This window comes from Ictalurus furcatus, chromosome 4 (assembly GCF_023375685.1).
Source record: "Ictalurus furcatus strain D&B chromosome 4, Billie_1.0, whole genome shotgun sequence".
Lineage (NCBI taxonomy): Eukaryota > Metazoa > Chordata > Actinopteri > Siluriformes > Ictaluridae > Ictalurus > Ictalurus furcatus.
The window spans coordinates 34,782,085-34,809,211 of NC_071258.1; the positions used below are offsets into that span (position 1 = coordinate 34,782,085).

At 41.1% G+C, this 27,127-nt stretch overlaps 1 protein-coding gene and 1 long non-coding RNA gene across 3 annotated transcripts in view; both read left to right on the forward strand.

The window, feature by feature from the left end:
- The first annotated feature begins 1,413 nt into the window (after positions 1 to 1,413).
- The window catches only part of atosa (atos homolog A), a 41,378-nt gene continuing 15,664 nt past the window's right edge, over positions 1,414 to 27,127 (forward strand). Inside the window, exon 1 of one of the 2 annotated variants that reach the window (XM_053623748.1) lies at positions 1,414 to 1,757. In XM_053623748.1, coding sequence (XP_053479723.1) covers positions 1,652 to 1,757 — 106 coding nt within the window. In that variant the 5' untranslated portion in view covers positions 1,414 to 1,651. Of the gene's footprint in view, positions 1,758 to 3,377; positions 4,234 to 27,127 lie in introns of those variants that run through there. The other variant, XM_053623749.1, reaches the window with a different exon arrangement.
- LOC128607103 (uncharacterized) lies at positions 6,277 to 14,996 on the forward strand. Its single transcript, XR_008385808.1, has 2 exons — positions 6,277 to 9,979; positions 10,077 to 14,996. It is a non-coding gene; the product is annotated as an uncharacterized LOC128607103 (long non-coding RNA).

The following is a 27,127-nucleotide window of genomic DNA, read 5'->3' on the forward strand; positions in this document are numbered from 1 at the left end:
AATAATAATAATAATAATAATAATAATAATAATAATAATAATAATAATAATAATAATAATAATGACCACTAGAGGGCATATTTTCTTAACATGTGAATAAAATCATTTGTGAAAAGCATGACTTGACAACACACTGACGAGGATATACTATAACTACTGCCATGTTTGTATATAATAAAAAAAAAGTGTAATCCATGTTACAAAACATGTTATTCAGTCATTCATTGTCAGTTGTTCTATATGTATACACACCTAGTCTTGTGCTGATTATTATGCACATTTTGGTGATTTTCCTGATCTAACACGCCTGATTTAACTCAGCAACCTATAACCACGTCTCTAAATATAGGTAAAACATCTCAGACAATTATTTTTGGCTCCTTTGAATTAAATATGAGTCTAAAGTACCAGTTCAGCATTGAACACGATTCATTTTATGTTGTAATACTCACAAATGAGCACTAGGCGGCAGCAGAATGAAGACAAAATTTTACCCCTTAAAATATATTATTCAGAATTACAATACTCTTACCTAAGAAAAAAATTAAACCTTGTTTTCTTTTTAATTTCTTCCTTCTTCTCCTTCCTTCTTCCCCTCGTTTTTTTTTCTTCCGGCCTCAGAGTGGATAAAATGATTAAGACTACAAATTAGAAATATAAATGACTATTGAATATAATTAATAAACCAAATAACAAACTATTCATCTCATCACATATATTATATAAGCTATACATTAACAAATGGTACATCTATAACATTTATTTATTTCTCCCCCTAAAGTATTTCTCTTATTAAAGAAATGAAATCATGCTAGAAATGTAAGGATGTTCAGGATAGTAACACTATTTTGACACCAAAGAGGAAACACTGTATATAAAACAGGTCTACTGGACTGCATAAATGTGCGAATGATTACACAAGAACACAAAGGAACTGAAATAAATCTAATAATATTGTTAAAATTGTTGTCTGAGATAAAGTTAAAATCCCACACTGCATATAAAGATTAAATTAGCAAAGGTAAAGGAATTGGAAAATGGAAGGAAGGATGCCCAGCATCCGGTCATATATAGGAGAAATATGAAATAAATCAAGTTTAGAAGAAGTATGTATAATATGAAGTATGTATAATAGCTGAGAAACCACACAAAGTAGATATTGTTGTGCTCTCCCATCGCCCCCCCCCCCCCCACACGCACACACACACACACACACACACACACACACACACACACACACACACACACACACACATACACACACACGCTTTATAAGTGTAATACTTATAAACCGTCACTAGGTGGCAGCGAAGTCCAGATTAACACACAGCAGCACCATTTGTTTACTTCGGTAGATGGCGCTGTGCCTTAAGTTTCCCACTTACTGTATACATTCGCTAAAGTACCATTTTAAATAGGTTTTACTGGATTTATGTAGTTTTCTTCAGTCGACCACATTCCATTCACTGTGTAGATGCTCAGCGTATAGAATAGTCTATTGTTTAATGGTATTCATTAAATCATAACTCCCATTTTCTGTACCGAGTATCCTCCACAGGGTCACGGGGAGCCTGAAGCTGATCCTAGGGTACTAGGGGCACCCTGGACAGGGTGACAATCACACACCGATTCACACACCCATTCACACACTATGGAAAATTTGGAAATGCCAATCAGCCTACAAAGGACTTTGAACTGGGGGAGGAAACTGGAGTACCTGGAGGAAACCCTTGAAATTCCGTGCACACATGGTGGAGGTAAGTTTAGAACTTCCAACCCCCAATAATATATAGGAGCAGTAGCAACCACAGGCTATTGAGATAATCTGGTTTAACTGTTACTATAGTCGTTGCCATGGTAACAGGGACACAAAAGCGAAAAGAATGACTGTGGCTGTGTCCTAAACGTAAATACTCTCTTATAAACTGGTACTCAGACACAGGAAGGCATCAAATCATAGCTTCATTAAATGTTTGTAGTATTGTGCCTTCTGTGGTACTTAAATCTGAGTGAATTCTGGCTCTTTTAACTGAATAAGATTATTTGGCTCAGCTCGGGAGGAAGAGTCGACTCTCTCGGCTCACAAGCGATTTTGTTATGGTTTGTTTTTCCCTCTAAACCGGACAAACTTTGAATAAATTGGATCAGTGTTAGTCTTTGGCTAACTATGACAGAAATTGCTCAGAAATATCTCACTCTACCTTCAAGTCTTTGTTTCCATTTTATAAAATCTATTTAAATCATTATATCTCAGACAAGGTGATTGACTGGCTTTCGTCTTTGGACGTGTGTATGTATGTGTGTATGTGTGTGTGTATCTATGTAATGTTATTGCCAATACTGTTGTATGTTCATTGATCTCCCCACCCATCCATTTTCTGTACCACTTATCCTACACAGGGTAACAGGGAGCCTGGAGACTATCGCCAGGCTCTCAAGGCCCCCATCACAGGGCACAATCACACACTCTCACTCACACACTACGGACAATTTGGAAATGTCAATCGGTCTACAATGCACATCTTTGGACCTGGGGGAGGAAGCCGGAGTACCCTGAGGAAAACCCCCGAGCCTGGTGCATGGGGGAGCATGTAGGCTCCATGCACAAAGGGCAGGAATCGAACCTCCAACCCCCACGGTGCTAGGCAAGTGTGCTAAACCCCCATCTATCTCCCTGCTGAAAGAAAAAAGAAAGAAACCCTCACAGAACTTGTAATGGTTATAATGGGAATTGTATTGGTTTTAATGGAAATTGTAATGGTTCCTGTGGGTCTCTACTGCTCATTTGTTGCCTTCTATTGGTGGCATGTCTAGTGGATACCATTAAGGACTAATAAAGGTAATTGTAGTGGTTTTAATGGTTAGCTTATGGTTTGTAATGGTATTTCTAGTGGAAACCATTAGAACATATGTGACGGTTTCTATTGTTTTGGGGTTGTTGTTTTTATTTTCCAACAGGGGTGTACTGTCTGAAAGAAAACACACACTTCTTATCTCGTGTTGAAATGAATCCCTGAATCTTTCACTCAGAGCATCAGAGCCAATAACTAACCAGTCTATTCATCTGTTGTTGTTGTTGTTGTTGTTTTTAAGTTTCGAGACCTAAAAATACACAGCGTCTGTTTTAACTTAGCGCTAAATGTTCGTGCCAGACGATTTAAATTTTTATTTTTTGTAAACAAACCACTAAATTAACAAACAAGCGTGTGTGTGTCGTGACTTGCTTTTAAACCGTTGTAAATGATTTTATATTGAAAAAATAATAATAATAAAAATATATATATATATTTCGTGAGCCCTCGAAACGGAACAGGAAGTGGCGTCAGGAGGCGGAGTCGCGAGGTTTTGGGTCACGTGACCCGACGGCCAGACTCTTAATGTTTTGACAAGCAGCTCAGAGAGGTAGAGGAACAGGAGTGTGCGTCAGCTGGTCGTCCATGATTCGAATTAAGATGATTCTGACGCTTCATGGCGCTTTAGCGGGTTTACACACACAGGTCAGGCTTTAGTTGGGATGTTTGCTGTGGGTTTAGTGAGCTGGGTGCTGGTTGTTTAAGGGGTTTAACTTAGTTCAGCTAGTTGTGATTAGTGAACAGAGCAGTGGTGTAAAGAGGAAGATGGGGTTTGGGACAGCTGGCATGGCCGGATACACACACTTCTGAGCATTGTGATGAGAGAATGGTGTGTTGATGGAGAATTAGAGTCACAGTGAAGACATTGAGGCTTTTGCTGCAGGTGTGTGTGTGTGTGTGTGTGTGTGTGTGTGTGTGTGAGTGAGAGAGAGAGAGAGAGAGAGAGAGAGAGAGAGGTGTCAGGGTGTTATGGAGGGCTGGGATGGTTCATAACGCGTGTGTATGTGTGCATTTGGTCAGAGATTGGTGTTAGTGCTTTAATCAAGGTTCAAGTGGTGTTGGCATAGGCCATGAAGACATGGACACACATACACTCACACACTCTCTCACTCTCAGACACACACACACTGTATACACACACACACACTGCAGCTGTGGGCAAGGTGACTTCTCTGAATAATCCTCATTTGCACGAGTGATTTGCGGGACTGTGGAGCTGGTATCAGTCTCCTGGAGCTGCTGATGGTGTGTGGAAGCTCAGGGGTGTGAAGGAGAGACTCCTAGAAGGGTTTTTAGAGCCAGAGCCTGAAGTGTGCAGAAGGAAGACTGAGCCGAGGCGAGCTGGAGGACGACACGGAGGGAAGCATGAAGCCTGAGAGAGGTAAACAACATGCTTTGACATGGACAACACATCGATCTGTGTGTGTGTGTGTGTGTGTGTGTTGTGCTGGTCCTTATCTCGGATTTTGGGGTGTAAATACCATCAGTGTGATCAAAAGGAAATGATGAAATGATTAAGGTGTGTGTGTTGTGTGTTCTTGTGTTTGGAGTTGAGAACATCAGTCTCGAGTGATTAGTTTGGTTTCCAAGCAGGATTAAAGTGTGTGTGTGAGTGTGTAAGTGTTTGAGTGTGTGTATTTGTGTGTTTTCTAAGGGGAACAAAGCGTCCTGAAAGATGTTGTTTTGGCGCCCCCTAGCGACACCTTATATACGTGTGTGTGTGTTCATGCATGTACTGTGTGTGTGTGTTTGCTTATGTTTTACATTGCTTATGTTTTACACAAACACGTGGACGCCATGAAAACAGAGCAAATAAACTGTATGTGTGTTGTATTACCTTCCTGTGACGTCACAACACACACAAACACCCCGCGTTCTGAAAGGCAGGGTTGCCAGGTTTGTGTCACAAAACTCCGCTTTTACTGTTTTGAAATGTATGGAAATCTTGACTAATGTTCATAATCACGTCAGACGAAAGCATGCAAAATGACACTCACTGTCAGAACACAAAGTAAATCAAATCCGATCTAATCAATCTAACATCAGCCCTGATTTATTTATTATTATTTACACTACAGAAGATAATATAGAAGAGCGAAATCGTGTGTAATTTCATTTGCATGCGTGTGATTTTTGTAAATGGGCCTATAGGTGTGAGAAACTGGGTTCAGTTAAGCGATTTCCGAATGACTTTTCGCTGGTTTGGGGTGGGCGGGGCTATAATGGGCGCAGATGACGTCCGGTAATGACGTCCTGTATACCGGTCTCTCCAGTATTTAGCAATTTAGATGTGTATTAGTGTAATAAAATGTGATGTAACATATCGAGGGGTCATTACGGAAGTTGCTGAACATGAATAAATAGCTAGTAAATGTTTAATAAGATGGCGATACGCTGAGCGCCGGTGTATCATGCTAACACACCGTAAATGTACACGTAGCTTAAATTCTTTTTATTTGAACACTTTTTATTGTCATTAGGGTGTACAAACTTTTGCACTCAACCACACACTGACCCAGATTTGATAGATATATCTGGTGCACACTCACGTGGCATTTAGTGTTCAGTGTGTTTACAAGAGAACTTGCAAGGATTGTGTGCGTGTGTGTGTGTGTGTACTCTGAATACACTCGGATGTGTAACAGGATCGTGTGGAATCTCGCCACGAGGCCACAAATCAATTAATCTTCAACGATCAGCTAGTGTTCGACACAGTAAACAAACCCGTGTTGTGATCCGCAGCATTGATCCTCTCGTGTGTGCGAGAGAGTGAGCGTGTGCGAGAGAGTGAGCGTGTGCGAGAGAGTGAGCGTGTGCGAGAGAGTGAGCGTGTGCGAGAGAGTGAGCGTGTGCGAGAGAGCGTGTGCGACTGAGAGTGAGTGCGAGAGCGTGTGCGACTGAGACTGAGAGTGAGTGCGAGAGCGTGTGCGACTGAGACTGAGAGTGAGTGCGAGAGCGTGTGCGACTGAGAGTGAGTGCGAGAGCGTGTGCGACTGAGAGTGAGTGCGAGAGCGTGTGCGACTGAGAGTGAGTGCGAGAGCGTGTGCGACTGAGAGTGAGTGCGAGAGCGTGTGCGACTGAGAGTGAGTGCGAGAGCGTGTGCGACTGAGAGTGAGTGCGAGAGCGTGTGCGACTGAGAGTGAGTGCGAGAGCGTGTGCGACTGAGAGTGAGTGCGTGTGAAAGGTATGCAGGCCATGTGGAGACAGCAGGATGATGTCACTTCAGTCAGCTGGTAGTTTCTGGGCGTCGTTTCTAAGCTTTAAGTTTTCCTGTGGTGTGTGTTTTGGTCTGATCTCCTCCCTGAGATGAAACAAACAAACAAACACACTCACACACACACACACACACACACACACACACACACACACACACACACACACACACGTGCGCTCCACCCAGAGAGATGGATTAGATGTGTTAACAGCTGCTAATGTCCACATGGACTTCCTGTTTCAGACTCCAGCGAGCTCTCCAATCTGTTTTCAACTAAACACACAGGAGCTTTAATCACCACACACACACTCCTCACACACTCACGCACACACACACACACACACTCTCCTCACCACGCTACACTGCCTGTCTCTGTCTCGCTCTCTTTCTTTCTTGCTTTAGTTCTCTCTTTCCTCTTGTTTTCTCCTTCTTTCCTTTCTTTCTTGTGCTCTCTCTCTCTCTCGTTTTTCCTTCCTCTCTTTTCCCTTTGCTGTCTCTTTTCTTCCTTTCTCTACTTCTCACTTTCTTTCCCTCTTTCCTTTCAGCTTTCTCCTTCTTTCCTTTGTTTAGTTTTCTTCCTTGCTCTCTCTCCCATTATTATTTTTTCTTTTCCTCTCTTCCTCTTGCTGTGTCCTTTCATCCCCCCCTCCTTCTCTTCTTGCTCTTCACCTATAAACAGACAGAGTAGTGACATCACTTCCTGTGTGGCCATGACCTGTGTGTTTGTCCCTGACTGTGTCGTTCTGTCTCTCTCGTTCCTCTCCTCTCTGTTCTGGGGTCAGTTTTCTGGTCTCTGCTCTGACCATCAGGTGCAGATTAAAGATCTCAGACCTGCTCCTGTTGCTGCTGAAGCTGCAGATGAAGAACCATCTGGACCCGTCGGTTCTGCGCTTCGGGAGACGAGCGCTCGCTGTGTTGTGCTTTTATTAGACGGCGAGTGACTGGGCACGGCCTCGCTAACACCACAGTGAGCACTCGCTCCTGAAATACCAGTCCTCTCGCACCTCAACACTGGCTCGGCTCGCTGTCGTGTTTACACGCTGAATAGCAGCCCGATGCGACGTGACCCAGAATGGCACGCTTTTATTTTTAAAGATCCGCCTCAGGAAGGAGGATAACTAACCAACAAACAGGGCATGTAGCTAAACGTGTTCCAGCAAAGCATGTTAACTTTGAAAAGTCTGAGTTTAAAGACGTTTGGATCATCATTAAATGAACCAGCACACGCATTCGCACGCTTTCGCGCGCATTCAGATTAACGCTGATGCTCTCGGAAACCCAGGATCGCGCCGAATTTCCCACAAACGTGACCTCAGATCAGAACAAACATGGTGGACGCCTTCTTTACCTTCTTTCTTTCACTCTTGTGCTTGCTTTCTTACTTTCCTGTTTTCTCTCTCATTCATTCCTTTCTTCCATCCTCTTTCGCCTTTTTCACTCTTGCCTTCTAATCCCTCTCTTTTTTCCCTTCCTTCCGTCATTCCTTCTTAGTTCCTTCCTTCCTTCTTTCTTATCTCTCTCTCTCTTTCTTTTGCTCTCTCTCTCTGTCTTTCTTTCTGTTTTTTCTTTCCTTTTCTTTCCTTCCTTCCTTTTTCTATTCTTTCTTTTGCTCCTTCCTTTCTTTCTTTCTCTCTTACTACCTCTATCTCTCTCTTTCTTTCTTTTGCTCTGTCTTTCTTTCTTTCTTTCTTTCTTACTATCTGTCTTTCTTTCTTTCCTTTTCCTTCCTTCCTTTTTTCTATTCTTTCTTTTGCTCGTTCCTTTCTTCCTCTTTAGCTCTTTCTCACTACTTCTCTCTCTTTCTTTCGTGCTCTGTGCTTTCTTTCTCTTTCCTTTTCCCTTCCTTCCTTTAGTTCTTTCTTACCTTTCTACCATTTTTTTTAATATGGCACTGACCAGATTTTTCCTCCTGTCTCTCTCTCGCTCTCTTTAGTAGTAGACAGAGTAGTGACATCACTTCCTGTGTGGCCCTGATCTTTTGCGTTACTCTCTCTTTCCGTTCTCTGGGCAGTTTTGTCGTCTCTGCTCTGATGATCAGATCCAGATGAAAGATCTCGGAGCTGCAGATGAAGAAGAACTGGGTGTTTATCAGGTCGTAGTGAATCTCAGAAAGGACAGACCGAAAGTGTTTGATGTAACAGACACCTTCAGTATTAAGGCGTGTATCGACGGCGGCCGTCAAACCCAACCCGATACCTCACTATTCAGTTCCACGGTAAGGTTTTCCGATGCCCAGACGTCAGGGCGGCGTTAGATGCTGGGAGATGACCTCACACTCGACTCGACCGTTATTCATTATTAACCCTGAATCAGATGCGTTTGAGAAGAGGAAACTCTAAACTGCGACTTTCACGAGACGAGACGATTCGGTGTCGTACAAATACTTTAACCTGAGAGCTTTTAACTGCAGAACTGACAGAAAAGTGTTTTAATAACATTTCTAAATAAATATTAGACAGGAAATGAACAGAGCTGCACCTCTGGAGTCGAAGCCGAACACACCACAATGCTGGCACTAATATTAGTGGTGTACACGCTATAGGGCTGGGCGATATATCGATATAACATCGATATTGTGATGAATGATTATGCGATACACTTTCCTGAGATATCGTTGCTATGGTGATGTATTCTTTTAGTTTTTTAATAATTACAGATTAAATGGTAGTGAATAGATGCCATTGATTTGACGTAATATATTTATTTGTCATTTTTAAATCTGTTCGTGTGGAGCGTCCAGCGTACGATTCCCCGTGAACGAGCCGTTACTATGGAAACGATAACGTATCAGAACGAGCGCGTTAATACGAACCTGCGCTACTCTCAGAGCTGCTGTTATAGAAAACTAAACCACATCTTCTGACCAATCAGAGACCAGGTTCCAACGATGAAGATGATCTATCGTGATATTTCGATACAGAGTCGTCATAACAGTATTGACCTCAGCGCTCTGGCTGAAACGGGTTTAAAACCCCGCTGCCGTATGTAGTCGTTTTATTATATGATTATAGCGTGTTAGGGCATAGTGCGGAACAGGAAGTGCTTCAGTGACGTCTGTTTAATGATTCCTTTGTTCTGTCGTGTTTTGAGCTACACCCAGAAAAACGAGTCACATTTCACTGAACCTTCTTTTCCCTTCCCTTCAGTTACGTCACGGGAATTCCAGCTCTCGTTCGTGAAGGACCGTCAGTTTTACATTCTTACTGGTTTCCGGTTAGATGTTTGCTTTTAGGAAACGAGAGCTTTGTCTCTGTTCCGTGTGGATCCGCACGGTTAAAGGATCGCTTGGCTGATTTTAGCTATACGGAATAAAAACAGGCTTTTCATACCAGATATTTTCATGTCAATTTGGGAGGAAAATTACCTCAGGCTATTCTCATCATCATCATCATCTCTCTCTCTCTCTCTCTCTCTCTCTCTCTCTCTCTCTCTGTGTTTGTGGGTGTGGTTTTCTTTCCAAACGTCCTTGAGCTTTGGAAACGAATGTTTTGTTGTTGTTGTTGTTGTTTTTATTATATCTATGTTGCTTTTATATTTACATTTATTCATTTTCCTCTTTAAGGTGACGTGATCCATCCCACACCGTCTACCACTTAACCTGGAAATGGGAAGTCACTTGTTAGCAACAAGCTAGCCAGGTTACTGTACATTAGCACTATGGGTGATGTTTAATGTTCACGTGGTGTTTACCTTCTGAAAAGAGCGAACTGGACGGTCAGTGTTGCGGTCAGATGTGAACCGAACAGCGTGTCGAGTCGTCAGTGTACTTTATGCGGAGATGGCGTCTGACTGGTTTCCATCAGGAATTTACATTTATTCGTTTAGCAGACACTTTTTATCCAAAGCGACTGACAAATGAGGAAATACAAGCAAAGCAATAGATCAAGCGGAGAATAATACAAGTAGTGCAACTGTACGAGATTTATAATTGAGTTCTAGAGAAGCAAAGTGTGCAGAGTAGAGGTGTAGGAGCCAGAGTAAGTGTTTTTGTTTGTTTGTTTGTTTTTTAGGATAATGTGGTGTTGGCATTTTAGGGGTTGGTTAGGTGTTCACAGAAGAGGTGGGTCTATAGCTGTGTTTTGAAGATAGTGCCGGATTCTGCGGTCCGGAACATGGCCGATTCGACCTGAACGTCACCTGGGTTCGTCGGTCTCGAGTACCAACTGCGACTGTCTTCTCTTGTCACCAAAGTTGTTTAGTTTTATTTCGATTTTTGATTCTTCCTCCCCAATTTGATCATTTGCCATTTCCTGTGAGACGTGTGAAGCCACCGTAGCATTTCGAAGCTGCTACGATTGGCTAGCGTAACTACGTAGCCGTTCTGGCATTATGAGCATATTTCCAGTGAGCACTTGAGAGGCTGTCACGCCCATTTATTACATCAGTCTTCCATTGCTTTTCTTTTCAGGCAGTAATGTCCCATGAATCCTATCCTATGAATCATATCCCTTAAAGACTTTTTCCACGTTGTAGTTGTGTGGTCTGATTACAAAAATATAATATAAATGATTGATTGAGAGATGAGATGACGAGTGAAGCCATGAAAAGCAGCTGCTTTCCTCTCCACTGCTACAGCGTTGTCTTTATCCGTTAGCCTAGCGACCGAGTGTTGTCTTTATCCGTTAGCCTAGCGACCGAGTGTTGTCTTTATCCGTTAGCCTAGTGACCGAGCGCTCTAACAGTCTCGCAGCGTGGACTTATTTTCTTGCGAAATCGCACATACGGTGATTTGAAGTGATTGTACTATGAAGTCGCCAGTGGGCGTTCCTACTACTTGTTGCCATAGTAACGTTTATCAGTGCGTGGTGTGGCTAGCGTTCCATGTTTGACGACAAATCAGTGAGTAGCCTTGAGCAAGGCCTTTAACCCTCAACTGCTCAGTCGTATAAATGAGAGAAATGTAAGTCGCTCTGGATAAAGGCGTCTGCCGAGTGCCGTGAATGTGAATGTAAATGTGATGTGGTCATATGCGTCCCAGACCACCTCCGAATGTTGTTTGGGTGATCGGATCACAATGCACAAAGTGTCCATGACACATTCACGCCTGTACGACCCGATCACCCAGTACGCATATCAATCCCAGGTGTGAACGAGGCAGCTGTAGCTCTCTATGCCTTCGAACTTGTGATGTCCTGACACTTTTTCTTTGCAGCACTTAGGCCTTGAGTAAACTGATACAATAATCTCATTTAAAAGTACAGCAGAGCTGCTTTTAATTACTGCTGACGGTCTGAGCAGCCATTTTAAAAAGACATCATTGTGCTGAACTCATCGTTTATTAACACCTTCCTAAATTCCCCATTCATTTTCTCAGGGGTTTTTCTTTTCTGATGTTGGAAGCTTTAGTTGAGTACAACATTACAGCTCTGCCCAGTCAGTGCTTCTGGCTAAACGCCACTGGCTTCACAAGACGCTCAGCTGTTTCCTGGAGCCGCTCTGTATTGGAGATAACGTTCAGAAGAACTTTCTCCAGAGGGTCGAGTGTAAGATAAAGATGGAGGTCGATCTGATCTCGCCTCACACACACAAACACACCCTGCAGGCTGGGAGAGGTTTATCACCAGAAGCCCACTGCTTCTGAATCGTCATTCAGGTCCACCGTGTGTTAGAAACGGAGCTGGAACAGGATGATAGCCTTCCGATTGTGTTTACGTCAGCACTGGACGAGAAGTGAACATTTTATTGTATAATTCACATTATGCATGGATGAAATAATCTGATCACAGTAAAAAAACAAAAAAAAAACAGACCTTTCAGAGCGTTTTATTTAAGAGAAAGACAAATTTAAATACTTTTAAAATAAAATAAAAGAACAAGCCATGGCTGATGTAATCCTTGCGTCAGCAGTGGAGTAATGTTTTGACGATATTGCGACTTGTGTGAAATGCTGCATGATGATGGTGTAGATGTAAAGTAGTCCTCGGTGAGTCACACGGCATGAGCTCTCCTCTAACCAGTCTAGGCAGGTCCGAGCACAAAAGATCACATGACCCTCATTGTACCCTTCGTTTGTACCCTTCAGCACTCATCTCACACAGGCTTTAAACAGGACGCGTTTCTTCCTTTCCGTCTGCAACGGCCTCGTAAACAACTGCTCGTGGAGTCACGTCTTCAGCTCCAGTTCCCAGGGAACTGTTCTGCGATCATAGAATAGAGTGGCATAGTAGAGTAGAACAGAGTACAGTAGAATAAAGTAGATTAGAATAGAGTAGAGCAGGGTATAATGGATTAGAACGGAGTATAATACAGTATATTATAATAGAGTACACTAGAGTGGAATAGAGCTGAGTATATTAGAGTAGAACAGTATAATTGAATAGAACAGAATAGAGTACACTAGAGTGGAATAGAGTAGAGTATAATAGAGTAGAACAGTATAATAGAGCATATTAGAGTAGAACAGTATAATAGAGCATATTAGAGTAGAACAGTATAGTAGAGTATAATAGGGTAGAACAGTATAGTAGAGTATAATAGGGTAGAACAGTATAGTAGAGTATAATAGAGTAGAACAGTATAATAGGGTAGAACAGTATAGTAGAGTATAATAGAGTAGAACAGTATAATAGAGTAGAGTAGAATAGAGTAGAACAGTATAATAGAGTTGAATAGAGTAGAACAGTATATTAGACTAGAACAGTATAATAGAGTAGAGTAGAACAGTATATTAGATTAGAGTATAATAGAGTATATTAGACTAGAACAGTATAATAGAGTAGAACAGTATAATAGGGTAGAACAGTATAGTAGAGTATAATAGAGTAGAACAGTATAATAGAGTAGAGTAGAATAGAGTAGAACAGTATAATAGAGTTGAATAGAGTAGAACAGTATATTAGACTAGAACAGTATAATAGAGTAGAGTAGAACAGTATATTAGATTAGAGTATAATAGAGTATATTAGACTAGAACAGTATAATAGAGTAGAACAGAACAGTAGAATAGAGTAGAGTATAATAAGGTAGAACAGTATAATAGAGTAGAGTAGAACAGTAGAATAGAGTAGAACAGTATATTAGAGTAGAGTATAATAGAGTCTATTGGACTAGAACAGAACAGTAGAATAGAGTAGAACAATAGAATAGAGTAGAATATGAATGGAGCACATATGAATAAGAATAAAGTAGAATGGAATAGAATAAAAACAGAATAGAGTACAGTAGAGTGTGTATGGAATACGAATAGAAATGAAGTAAGTAGTATATGTATTGAGAAAAGAATTGAGGAAAAAAGTAGAGTAAAATATAAACAGCATTGAGTGGAAGAGGAATTTAAATAGAATATTAAATGAATTAGATAGAGTCAAGCTAGAAGGTAGGACAGAGTAGAATGTGAATAGAATAGTGTAGAGTATGGAATTAAATAGTCTAGAACGTGATTAGAATAGAGTATGGAATTAAATAGTCTAGAACGTGATTAGAATAGTGTAGAGTATGGAATTAAATAGTCTAGAACGTGATTAGAATAGTGTAGAGTATGGAATTAAATAGTCTAGAACGTGATTAGAATAGAGTATGGAATTAAATAGTCTAGAACGTGATTAGAATAGTGTAGAGATAAAGACACTAATGTCGCTAACAGGTAATGGGAACATGGCCACTGGTTTAGCATTGTGTCTAAATCAGTACACGGTCGCCTCGAATAATGCTCAGTAACACAATTTGTATATAAAACAGTAGAATAAATCTGTATTCAAAGTGTGTGTGCGTGTGTGTGTGTAAAACTGCCCGGGAGGTAAAACTAAACCTGGTGTCGTTACTGAACACCTGGTGTGTTCTCTTGCTCAACTGGTGTTATGCAAACCCCCCAAACCCTGCAGCTCACACACACACACACACACACACACACACACACACACACAGATGTCCTAATCAGCTGATCGTGTGCAGTGGAAAAAAGACAGTATTACACACCCACACACACACACCTGCCCTTAAGAGGAGCTGAAATGAAGTAGTGGCTCGTGACTCGTTGACCTGCTGAGACATTCTTGACTGACAGACTAAAGTTGAATAGTGTTTAGTGGGGTGTGTGTGTGTGTGTGTGTGTGTGTGTGTGTGTGTGTGTGTGTGTGTGAGTGTGCGTGCTTTGCTGTAGTTGTTTGTTTTTGTTTTATTAAGGTGTACAAAAGGAGTAACAAACCTGATTGCGTGATCATCACCTCCAATTGATTAGAAGACAGTACAGTAGAATATAATATAATGGAGTACAATAGAATATGAAGATGATGGAATAGAGTAGAATGTAAATGCAGTAGAGTATAATGTGAATAGAATGGAGTACAGTAACATAAACAAAATGCAATAGTATGGCATAGAGTAGAGTCGAATATGAATAGAATAGCATATTAATAGAATGGAGTACAATATGAAGAGTAGAAAACTATAGAGTACGGTAAAATATGAACAGAGTAGGCTGGGGTCGATTAGAGTAGTGTGGATTGTGAATAGAATAAAGTAGAATACAGTGGAGTGGGATATATAAAGTGAACTAGACTACAGCAGAGTAAAATGTAATCATGTAGAATATGAATAGAACAGAATGGAGTAGCATAGAATAGAGTAGAGCATGAATATGAAGAGAAAAGTGTAGAATAGCATAAGGGTTCAAAGTATAGTAGAATATGAATAAAGTTGGATAGAGTCGCATAGAATGTAATAGAATACAACGAAATGGAGTACAGTAGCATTGAGTAGAGTACAACATGAAAGCAAATAGAATAAAGTAGAGTAGCATATGAGTAGAATGAAGTAGGTTAGCATAGAGTCGAAAAGAGTAGCATAGATATATATACAGTCTAGTACAGTCAAGAAGAGTGGAATATGATTAGAGTAGAGAAGATGAAGAGTAGGATATGAATGGAATAAAGTGGAGTAGAACATGAAAACAAATAGAATAGCAAATGAATAGAATGAAGTAGAATAGCATATGAATAGAATGGAATAGAATAGAGTTGAAAAGAATAGCATAGAATAAAGTGGAGTACAGGAGCCTGGAGCAGAACATGAATTGAATAGAATATGAATAGAAAGTTGAAAGTACAGTAGAACGTGAATAGAGTAGAGTTGGAATAGGGTATGTGACCTCAGCAAGTGGCATTTTCATGACACAATATAATATCTTGACTGAAACGTCAGACTCTGATGGAGACATAAGTCTCTCGATGTGTGTTCGAAATAAAATCAGAATAGAATTGCAATAAAATTCTAATTAATCAGAGGATTTTATAAACATCGAGTTTAAATGTGGTCTCCTTTAACAGATGAAACAGTGGAGCGGAAGGAAACGAGGGAAAGTGTGAATGTAGCCAGACTAAGATTGCTCAATCTGACCTGACGGTAAGAGAACAGGGCCTTGAGAGTGTGTGTGCGTGTGTGTGTGTGTGTGCGCTGCACACATGACCTTTAGTCAGGTTATCGTTTGCGTAATCACAGCAGCCGTTTCATTTCACATGCAACTTGGCCACTTTATTAGGAACATTTTTAACACGATTAACTAATCGACCAATCACGTGGCAGCAGCACCTGGAGCGTGCAGAATCATGCAGATACAGACCAGAAGGACCCGATGCGGTCTTCTTCTGCTGTCGTCCATCTGACTCGGCGTTCGGACAAAGCGCGTGGAGTTGCTTTTCTGCTCATCACGGTTGTAAAGAGTGGTTATTTCTGGTTACCGTAGCCTTCCCGTCAGCTCCAGGAAGTCCGGCCGTTGACGTCTCATCTGACGTCTCATCAACAAGGTGTTTCTGTCGCAGAGCAATCGCTCGCTGGATTTTATCTTTCCGTCCATCTATCACGCTGAGATAATTCCTCATTTCTGATGTTTGATGTGAACGTTAACCTCCAGCTGCATGATGTGACGCGTTGTCCTGGTGTCACATGATTGGCTGATTGGATAATTGCACTACTATAAATATATACTCTGACATCATCCTATTCCTGTGGTTGGAACTAATGTCTCTCTCTCTCTCTCCTCCTACTCCACTCTGCAGTTCCTCCTACATGATTTTGATCCTATTACATAATCACCATTAGCGTGACAGAAAATAGATTTCTCTCTCTCTCTTTATCTCTCCGTCTCCCACTCCCTCATTTCTCTCTAAACCCCGCCCTTCGCCTGAGGCAGCACACCACGAGAACTCTCTCCAGGGGGGATTTAATTTGCGGAGGATTGATTTCCCGTGATGCCTTTTGTCTCAGTCGGAGGTCACAGGGCTAAAGACACTGTAGGGATTATAAACGAGGGGACGGCACTCGCTCCGTTTTACTTCACCTCAACTCGGCGGCTATTTCTGACTCAGACCTTTTAACCGTTAATGTCCGAGAAACACTCCGAAGGACAAAATCCTTCCGGTTAGATTTATCGCGTGCGGCTTTCTCAGCGCCTGACTTCATTAACCTGAGCGCCCTTGCTTTCTCCAGCGGGTTCGTCCAGTGCTGGAGCGGCACGATAAATTCCCACGACGCTAGCCGTCTCGCTGATTTTAACCTCGTTAAAGTGGCTCTGAATTCTGCAGCGCGAGGCTTTAAACGCTTGAAGCGTCTCTTGGATGCTAACTCTGATTGGAGAGATTTGTTACCGCACCGCTAAATGCTCTAACGTCGATTTCTTTTCCCCCTCCGTTGTACCCGATGCGCACGCTAGCGAGCGGCAAAGCGTGAGGCGGACGTTCGTTTTCTACGTACACGCATGACGCGGAGCTGCGATTTCTGCGACAAAGTGACGTTCGAGTGAAGGTTTTCTCAATTCTTTGCAAACTAGCCGTGAAAACGGTGAAGTAACGAATCTAGCGATTGGCTACAGTGATGGTCCTATGGAACTTGTGGTCTGATTATTTCTTCAGTCGATGTAGAGATTTCACTTTTGGCTGAAGTGTTTGTTTCATGCACGCACACACACACACACACACACACACACAGGTTCTCTGGAGGTTAGTCAGCCCGTCACGGCCTGGTGTGTGTGTCAAGAGTTCTAGGCCTGAGATCACAGAGGGGATTTGTTCTCTCTCTCTCTTTCTCTCTCTCTCTCTCGCCCTCCACACACAGGAAGTAGTTCTCAGGTTTTGCCAAGAGGCCTCTGTCCAATCAGAGCGCAGCCCTTGTTGCTATGTGAGTTCTCAGTCTGCCCCTCTTTATTCGCGTGCGGAAAGTTTAGGGAGGTAACGAGCAGACTGAGACGGATTTGTTACAAAACCACACACACACACACACAGAGAGAGAGAGAGAGTGCAGGCTTTCAGCTGAAAAACAACACTGAAAATAAGAGAGTTTAGCAGACAAGTTTTATAGACTGATAAACAGTGCCTACACAAACAAATACACCTCCAGAGCTCATTCATTTGAGTTTTATTCTGTTTTCTGTCCGTCAGCGAAGAAGAAAGGAGATGAAGGGAACAAAGAAAAGAAAAAACGAAATACTTTAGGAGCTGAACTGTTGGACTTTCTGTAAATAGTTCATAAGTAAATGGACAGATGGATGAGAGGTAGATAGATAGATAGTTACAGGGATGGATCGATGGGATCGGTAAATGCTTGCACAGAATGGATCGAATGAAGGATGGATGGATGGACTAAATATATACATGGATGGATGGATGGATGGATAGGATTTGTGAATGAATGAATAGTTGGATAGAATGAAAGATGCATGAGTGGATGGATGGATAGATTAATATACAAGTGGTTAGATGAATGTACAGATGGAAAGCCAAAATAATGGATGATCAGACAATGGAGAGAACAGAGAAGGGGAGAGAGAGAGAGAGAGAGAGAGAGAGAAGAAAGACGGCTTCATTTGGTGACCTGAATACACTGCTATAATTACGTCCTGAACCAGGCTCAAGATGCACAGTGACGTGTGTGTGTGTGTGTGTGTGTGTGTGTGTGTGTGTGTGTGAGATGTGGGTCAGTGAGAAGACTTTGTTCATGTTGAGTAAATAGAAAAACACAAAGAGGGCATTACGCTGATGTACACAGAGCTTGCACTGTTCAAAGTCTCTCTCTCTCTCTCCCTCCCTCCCTCTCTCTCTCTCTCTCTCACACACACACTGCTCTCTGTTAAGCAAATGAAAGCAGCTAATCACTTTATTCTGCTTATTCACTCACTTCATCTGTAACTCAGGAAAATAAACAGAAATGGGACTGAGCGCTAAAATCCTTCCATCTATCCGTCTAGCAGTGTTCCATATCGTGCTGTTCTCTGTCTTTATTCCCTTTCTTCCAGTTAATAAGACAAAAAATCGCAGCTTGTCATGTTACCATAGAAACCACAAAGAAGCATAAACTCCTCCGTCCTGAAGATGTCAGAAAGCTTAACGTTACAGCTTTACCTCTGCAACTGGAGACTCCTTCCATAAACATTACATAAACGTCTCCTTACAGAAAACTTCACCGTATCAGTCACACACTGTTTATGCGGAGCGTCCACCTGTGAATGATCGTTACTATAGAAACGATCACGTGATGGTGATTAGCAGCTGCATTACAGTCTGAGGAAATGATATACAGTGTGAAAACATGTCGTAGGCTGAGAAATACACCGGTCTCTTTTAGAGTGAGAAGACGGACCAGTGTGATGTAGAACACACACACACACACACACACACACACACACACACACACACACATCCTCTTTGTCCTTGGCCATGGCAGTGTTACGTCATTGTGTCCTCTGTGTGCCCACACGTTACATTACGTAGTAAACGTCAGAATGCGTTTGAGGAAAGGTCAAAGGTCACGTGTAGGTTGAGGGATCTGGGAGACCCGTAGCCCTGCAGCTTCGCAGCTTCCTTGTCTCCACCGAGGCACGGCGTCACTTTGTTCGAACTCGGAACAAAACGACAAAATGACCATTCACTGTATAACCACTTCCTGTTTATTACCCCGCCCCCTTGTTTGATGGACAGCCTATGAAAAAGAGTAAACACTGCGTGATGTAGTTGTGTGTTGCATCGTGATCGTGTTTGAGGAGGAGGGAGAGGGAAAAAAGGAGCACTGCGGTACTGCTGCTCTGCTTTCCATCGACAGAGCGATGACATCATACTGATCCACAGCAGTTATCCGAGGACACGACATCTCTCTCTCTCTCTCTCTCTCTCTCTCTCTCTCTCTCTCTCATGACAGCTAGAGAGCACTCATATTCATCCCTATAGGTGACTCCATAGAATCCTGTCATGGTGGTGCTTTTTCCCCAAACAAATTCTACAGAGTTGATGTGGACTAATTACTCTGACTCAGAATTGAATCGAATGGTTTTTGATTCAACTGAAAATTATTTGATTCATGACTTGTTGGTTTTCGACTCGACGGAAGCCAAGTTCAATTCAGTCCAAATCTCTAAAAAGCGATTCAGTTCCATGGTTCAGGATTCAGATGAAAGCAAGTTGTCTATATTTATTATGATTCGGTTTAATTCAAAACTGATTCAGCTGTCATTTGATTCAGCGAATTTTGTACATTTTTGAATGGTTTGATTCAAAAAGGATTTTTAAAAATTATGATGAATGAAGGTTTTATAAATTTAGAATGATTCAATGCAGTCATTTTTATTTATTTATTTTTTTATTCAACTGAAAACAAGTTTTCCAAATTTAGAATGATTCAGTTCAATAAAGTGACTCGGTTTGTTTGTTTATTTATTTTTAAACTTGACTGAAATCGAGTTTTTGAAATGATTGAATGATTGGATTCAATTTGGTGAAAAAAAAAACAGTAAAATAAAAATGACCAGCATGAAAGCTGAGGAAAAACTAGCCAGGGTTAATGACTAGCATGAATGCTTAGCGAAACTATCCAGGATTAATAACGGACATTCTGTCAGCACATGGAGAGATGTGATGTACCTTATGTTACTGTGAACCACAGAACTGGCTACATGTCGACACACACTCTTAGACACACTGTGAGGTTTTTGACACACTTATTCAGGCCTTGTGAAGCTCTCTAAACAAATCTGCACTCCGATTACATCACTGCAAACTTTGCATGCTGATTTGACTAGCAATGTGAGCATATTTATCTGATGTGAGAGAGCACTGTGTTAAAGGGAGAAGTTAATCGGGGATCAGATATCCAACTTTAACCCAAATGTAGCTGATCGGCCACAACAAAAGGAGCAAACTTGAATGCTGAGTAAAACTAGCTAGCATGAATGACTAGCATGACTGCTGAGTATGACACTAGCATGACTGCTGAGTAAAACTAGCTAGCATGAATGACTAGCATGAATTCTGAGTAAAATCGACCACCATGAACTGGCTAGCATGAATGCTTAGTAAAACAGGTTAGCATCAATGACTAGCATGAATATTAAGTAAAACATTTCTGCTGATCTGACTGATGTTTTAAAAAAAAAAAATAAATAAAAATTAACATTTTAAATACATTTTTTATTTATTACTTTTTTCACCAATAGTCACATTTAGCAATACTCATGGGTAAACCGGTAGCTAACTATTTTAACCGAGAAACTAAGCTGAGAATCTAACCAGCTAGCAAGGATGACGTGATAAAATAAATTCTGAGTCACTGCAAAGGTTCATGCGTCTCCCCTTACACCCTTTACAGCTATAGATGTAATTATTTTTTAAATAAATATTGCATTATCATAAGCTATGGTACAAGATTGGATAAAAGATTTCGTGGCCTGAAAATTGAATATGTATGAAATATATAATCTGAGTAACAGTAGGACATGAAGTCATTTTATTTTTCCACAAGCTCATAAACACAGTGTGGGTTTAAAAAGAAATGTTGTGTTTGGGTTTTTTTTTTTCTTTTTTCACCAGATAAAAGACTATGACACAGAAACAAACCTATGATCTGACATGGTCATTATTTTCACTGCTAAGTGAGCTGTTCAGGTGATTAAAGTCATGAGAGCACTGTTGCTAGGCAACTGAGAAATATGGATACAAAGCATAATCTGGCTTGTCATTTAGCTAGCTAGCATAGACTGTTATTTAATCTTCTTTTAAATCAAATATAGCCAAAGTATAAACACAGCGACAGCAAAAATAACACAGGACAGTCGGAAATATCAACATTTACCTCAGATGTGGTGTTAGATTGCTTAGAAAAGACTCGGGTTACACTTTAATTACACTTAGCATCGACTGCTAACCATACTGAGAACAGTTAGCATGGATTTAAATAGCAGTGCAGTGTGCTGGATCTAAACAAGGCAAACGAGCACCTCAGTGATCTCAATCATCTCGTCTGAGTATTTTTACACCACTATTTACACACACACACACACACACACACACACACACACACACACCCCAATTATGGTCCACACTGTTTATTTATGTTTAAGTGAGCGTGTGTGTTTAAGTGTGAGTCGAATTTAGAGTTAGCACTAATGTTTGCAATGTGAGACTGAGTTCACAGCTGAAAGGGTTAAGGACTGAACTCTTTTTGTCGAAATATACTGTTTATTTAGATTTTTGGTTGATTTATTTATTTATTTTAAATAATACCTTTTATTTTCTATTTAGCTAGCTCAATCATCAATAGTTAGCTGACTAGCATGCATGCAATAATAACCTGCAGTAATTGCTTTTTTTGTGTGTTTTTGGTTCAGTTTAATTGACGTACTAATGGAAAAATCTTGTGTGTGTATGTGTGTGAGTGAGAGAGAGAGAGAGAGAGAGAGTGCGAGCAAGAGAGAAAAGAAAATGCAGAGGTGCTTGTGGTTGTTCAACATTGACTTTAGAAGCCTTATCACACTCCACCACACATGTCTATAGGTTCTGCACCTACACTATGCATTTTGTATATGCTTACGGTAACGTGTGTGTGTGTGTGTGTGTGTGTGTGTTAGACACACACGTTGTTTAAATTTATTTCGACTGCCTGTAGTGAGCAGTTTTATTGTGTAGGAGTTGCCTGTAATTTTGTGCTACAGCGCTAGTTCGGCATGTGGCTGAGTGCAATCACACACACACACACACACACACACACACACACACGGCTCACAGAGCATTGCATAATGTATTCTATAATAAAATCAGCACAAACACACACCGATCATTAACTTTTATTTTTCAGTTTGCATTTTACCTGGACTCTAAAAAAACAACACACACACACACACAATGATTGAAGAACAGTAGCAAAACAAAATGTTCTGGTGTGATTTGCAAACTTACTCCTGAGCCAAAGGAACAGTATGGCCTATTGTGCTTGGCGCTGGGTTTACTTACACACACACACACACACACACACACACACACACACACACACACACATGTACGTCCAGAGGTTAAGAGCGAGGAGGAGCTCCTCAGGATGGATTTAGGAGGAAAAACATTGGCAATAACAGACACTCCTTTGGCCAACAGCAGCAGTTATTTTTACATCACATAGTCGGAGGTTTATGGTTTCTATTGAATATATGGAGAACTCAGGTGAACATACACACACACACACACACACACACACCATCTTTTAAACCCTTATGCACATATTTGTTGCACATTATGATCGTGACTGTAGGTTATCACCACAGTGAAATTTTTATACAATACGGTTGTGTGTTAGTTTTTCGGTTAAAACTGAAGTCTCTTGTTGTGCCAGGAGTGTGTGTGTGGAGTGTGGATTAAACAGATGGTTGCTACGCACCATTACCGTGACCCATCCGGTGAGAATTTGGGGTTCCACTCTGACTCGGTTTGTCAGTACTGAGTGACACTGAAGTAAAATTAATCAAAATTCAATTATGAGTTCGTCCACAACCAATTACTGACCTCATGCCCAATCAAACATACTGAACTGTCCGACCCTGGTCATAGTACAATGGGTGACGCCTACGAGGACGGCCTTGTAGACCTCATGACAAGAACAGGAACTTGTAGACCTCCGGAGAGGAGAAGTAACTTGTAGACCTCAAGAGAAAGAGGAGAATTAACTTGTAGACCTCAGGAGAAAGAGGAGAAGTAACTTGTGGACCTCCGGAGAGGAGAAGTAACTTGTAGACCTCAGGAAAGAGAGGAGAAGTAACTTGTAGACCTCTGGAAAGAGAGGAGAAGTAACTTGTAGACCTCTGGAAAGAGAGGAGAAGTAACTTGTAGACCTCTGGAAAGAGAGGAGAAGTAACTTGTAGACCTCTGGAGAGGAGCAGGATCTTAGCAACTTGAGGACGGGAGCAGAAGCTTTTAGACCTCAAAACAGGAGCAGGAACATGGCAAATTCCGGAGCAGAACTTTGAAACATCATGTGAAACAGCTTTGAGACTTCAGGACAGGAGCGTTGAAACACCAGGAGTAGGAACTTGTAAACTTGAGGACAGGAGCAGGACCTTATAGACATCAACACTGGAGCAGGAGTTTAGCAACAGGAGCAGGAGTTTGAAATTTCAGGACCAAATCAGGAGCTTTGAGACTCCGGGACATGAGCAAGAGCTTGTAGATCTAGAAACTTAAGTGTGCAGGAGCTCTCCAGGAGGAACTCACCCATACAGTTTATTTTGTTGTTGTTGTTGGGTTTTTTTTGCCTTTTTTTTTTTTTAAAGAAAAGCAGAGAGGTGTAGCAAAGGAACAACAGAGAAAGGAAGAAAGACAATGAGGGTAAAGGTGGAAGGAGATAAGAAAGGATAAGGGGATATTTCTTTTCAGTCAACATGATTGACACTGCAATGAAGTAACCCATGCAGCATGTATTATAGAGTTTGTACATGTTTTCTGTGTGTGTGTGTGAGAGGGAGGGAGAGAGCGTGAGAGTGTGTCAGCATGAGATTCCCTTCAGCTCGATGCAAATGAGCTTTTGTTGTGCGTCTCTTGCCTGGTTAATCTGTCAGGATTTGTTTGGTGAACACAGCATGGAGGAGAGAGAGAGTGGGCGAGAGACACAGACAGAGACACACACACACAGAGAGAGAGAGAGAGAGAGAGAACACGAACTGCTGTGCTTTTGTGTATTGTGCGTCTCACCCAGAAATTGTTACCTTTCACCCAGATGAGTGGGACATGGAGGAGGAGGAAGAGGTACACTCGGTTCTCTCTCTCTCTCTCTCTCTCTCTCTCTCTCTCTCTCTTTGTGTGTGTGTGTGTGTGTGTGTGTGTGTGTGTGTTTCTCACGTGAATTCATTATTCCTGCCCCTACTGTTTTTCTCTGTTCTCCTTCTTCACCTCAGTACACAGCTCCTCCTCTATTTTTCTTTCTCTGTGGGAGGAGTTCCCTGTAAGAATGTGCAGGACTGTCTTGTCACACAGACACACACACACACACACACACACTCCCTCTTGCACAAAGCGCCCACACAGCTCACAGTGACAGCAAGAGCATACAAAAGAAAGTACAGTGCGCACACACACACACACACACACATACTCTCTCTCTCACACACACACACACACACACACACACACACACGCACGCACTTGTTCTGTCTTTGTGAGGACATCTTAGTGTCTTGTGTATTAGTGTAGTCGAATAAGTAAAAAAAAACAGTGATCTATTTGTAAATACAGAAGCTCCGTGTTTTCACTCGATAAAACACTGAGACTTTATTACTTTCAAAAAAAAATGTTGAATATTTTATATTATTATCTCCACCTGTGTGCACATAATCACTGAACCCCAAACACTAACCCCAGCTCTTACTGTGAAGTATCTGGGTTTTTGTTTTTATTATTTAGATTTTATTTTTATTTAATTCAAATGATGTACACTACACGTCTGTAACATTCCCCCGCACAAAGGCAAACAGCACAGTAAAGCTATTTTAGCCCAGGGGGCGGGGCTAAGAGACCAGCTGTGCCCAATCGGCAGAGTTCACACCAAGTGTCAGTCATGTGAGGTAGGACAGGAGGCGGAGTCAGGCCACATGCACCCAAAGTCTGGTTCAGAGTGAACAGCTGACGGAAATCTCGCGTGATCTGAGTGAACAAAGACGCAGAGAAAAGCTGATACAGCTGATAAAGCTATTTGTTTCTGTTTATTTCTGTTTGTTTTAGTTTCATAGTTTCACAGTTTGTTTATTAGACACTTCTTGTGAAAATAAGTTTTAAATGTCAAGAGTAAAGCAAAGTTTAAGCATTTCTCTCAAGAGACAAGAGACCGTATAGGAGGAGAGTGGAGGCTGTTAATGGCACACGCTATGAGAAACTGTGTGTCTCTGTTTAAATGCCTTATTTAAGGTTAAATTTGGGTTAGGGGTGCTTTACTGAGGTAGAGGTCAGGGGTTAGAGGATAGAGGTTAAGTGTACTGAGGTAAATATTAAGGGTTAAGGTTGTTTATTTAGGGTTCGAGGATGGGGTTAAGTGTACTGAGGTAAATGTTAAGGGTTAAGGTTGTTTTTTATGGTTAGAGGATAGGGGTTAATTGTACTGAGGTAAATGTTAAGGTTTAATGTTGTTTATTTAGGGTTTGAGGATAGGGGTTAAGTGTACTGAGGTAAATGTTAAGGGTTAAGGTTGTTTATTTAGGGTTAGAGGATAGGGGTTAAGTGTACTGTGGTAAATATTAAGGGTTAAGGTTGTTTATTTAGGGTTTGAGGATAGGGGTTAAGTGTACTGAGGTAAATATTAAGGTTGTTTAATCATGGTTTGAGGATAGGGGTTAATTGTACTGAGGTAAATATTAAGGTTTAAGGTTTTTTTTTTAAGGTTTGAGGATAGGGGTTAATTGTACTGAGGTAAATATTAAGGGTTAAGGTTGTCAGTTGTTTTAAGATGTTAAAGGCAAAAAAAGTGAAAGCATAATGAGACTTTAAAGGGTGTTAAATAACAGACTCTGGATTTAAACCGGACTCTCTGATGTCCTGTACACTTTGTTAAATACCACTCACCTCTCTGACCTTTTAAAGTGCTGACTGTGCCTCAGGATAAAGTCTGATATTGACGGAGACCAGGTGAACAGGGGTGTGTTATCAGGAATCTGCTTCAAAAATCAGATAAATGTACTGAAATGTGAAGCTCGTCAGCTGTGCGGTCTCTGACACAAATGTTATCTACTTTTAAAGCTAATGAAGCCGTGCTGTGTGGGGATTAGTTACGTTGTTGTACGTTGCTTTTTTGGTTGCAGTTATATCTTTGTTTCAGGGCTGCACTATAATGATGATAAAGGAACAAAAGAAATCATAGAAGTAAAAACCAGATGACAGCAACATATCTGACACATTTACATTTCTTAAATACGATTATAAAATGTGATCTTTGAAGAAGTCTCGACATTAGGCCATAGCAACAAAATGCACTTTTCTTCCCAGGGAATTCAGATATTTTCGGAATTTTGCGTCTCGTTATGGGAATGAGCTTTGAGAATTGAACAGATATGGAGTTGTGTGTTAATTTACAGATAACAGCATAAAATTTATTCAATTTAACATGAAATCCACACATCTTTGCAAAATACAGTATATAGAAATCTCATACCTTATATATATATACATTCATTATATATACTTCATACATATAAAGTAATGTGCATACGTAAGTACATATGTGTATGTACTTTAAGTCTCATATATAATGCACATAATGGAGCTTTGCTTTAATAGTTCAGTAAAGTATGGGATCACTAGTGCCCCCTGGTGGTGCGGTTTGGTTTTTCTTTCCTGGAAAAGACTCAGCTGTTTTAAAAAAAAAAGAAAAAGAAAGAAAAACACACAAAATAGGTCAGTACACACACACACACACACACACACACACACACTGTCCTGTTTTCATGGTAGACAGAGTGTGTTCCCCTGTGCTTTAGTGTGGACTTCAAATACTGACGGGTTAAAACACACAGTGACCTTGTTAGGTTTCATGAAACAGCAAAATTTGTTTGTAATAAAAATAAAAAAATATACATTATTACTTCGTCTGAATCACTTCTAATGTACAGCTCTGCCCATGAAATTTAGACTACGCCCCCAACTCAACCCTGAAATGAATTCTGCTTGAAGACCTGCACTCATAAGGAAGTCTGTGATGCTAAACTGCTAGCTATAAGCATCTATTACTTGTTAGCCACGTTAGCTAACAATGTTGTGTGTTACAGTCTTTCGTGCAATTCTGTGGTTTTGCTGGACGTTTATTTTAGTCAGGCAGCGACCGTGGATGCCCCGTGACG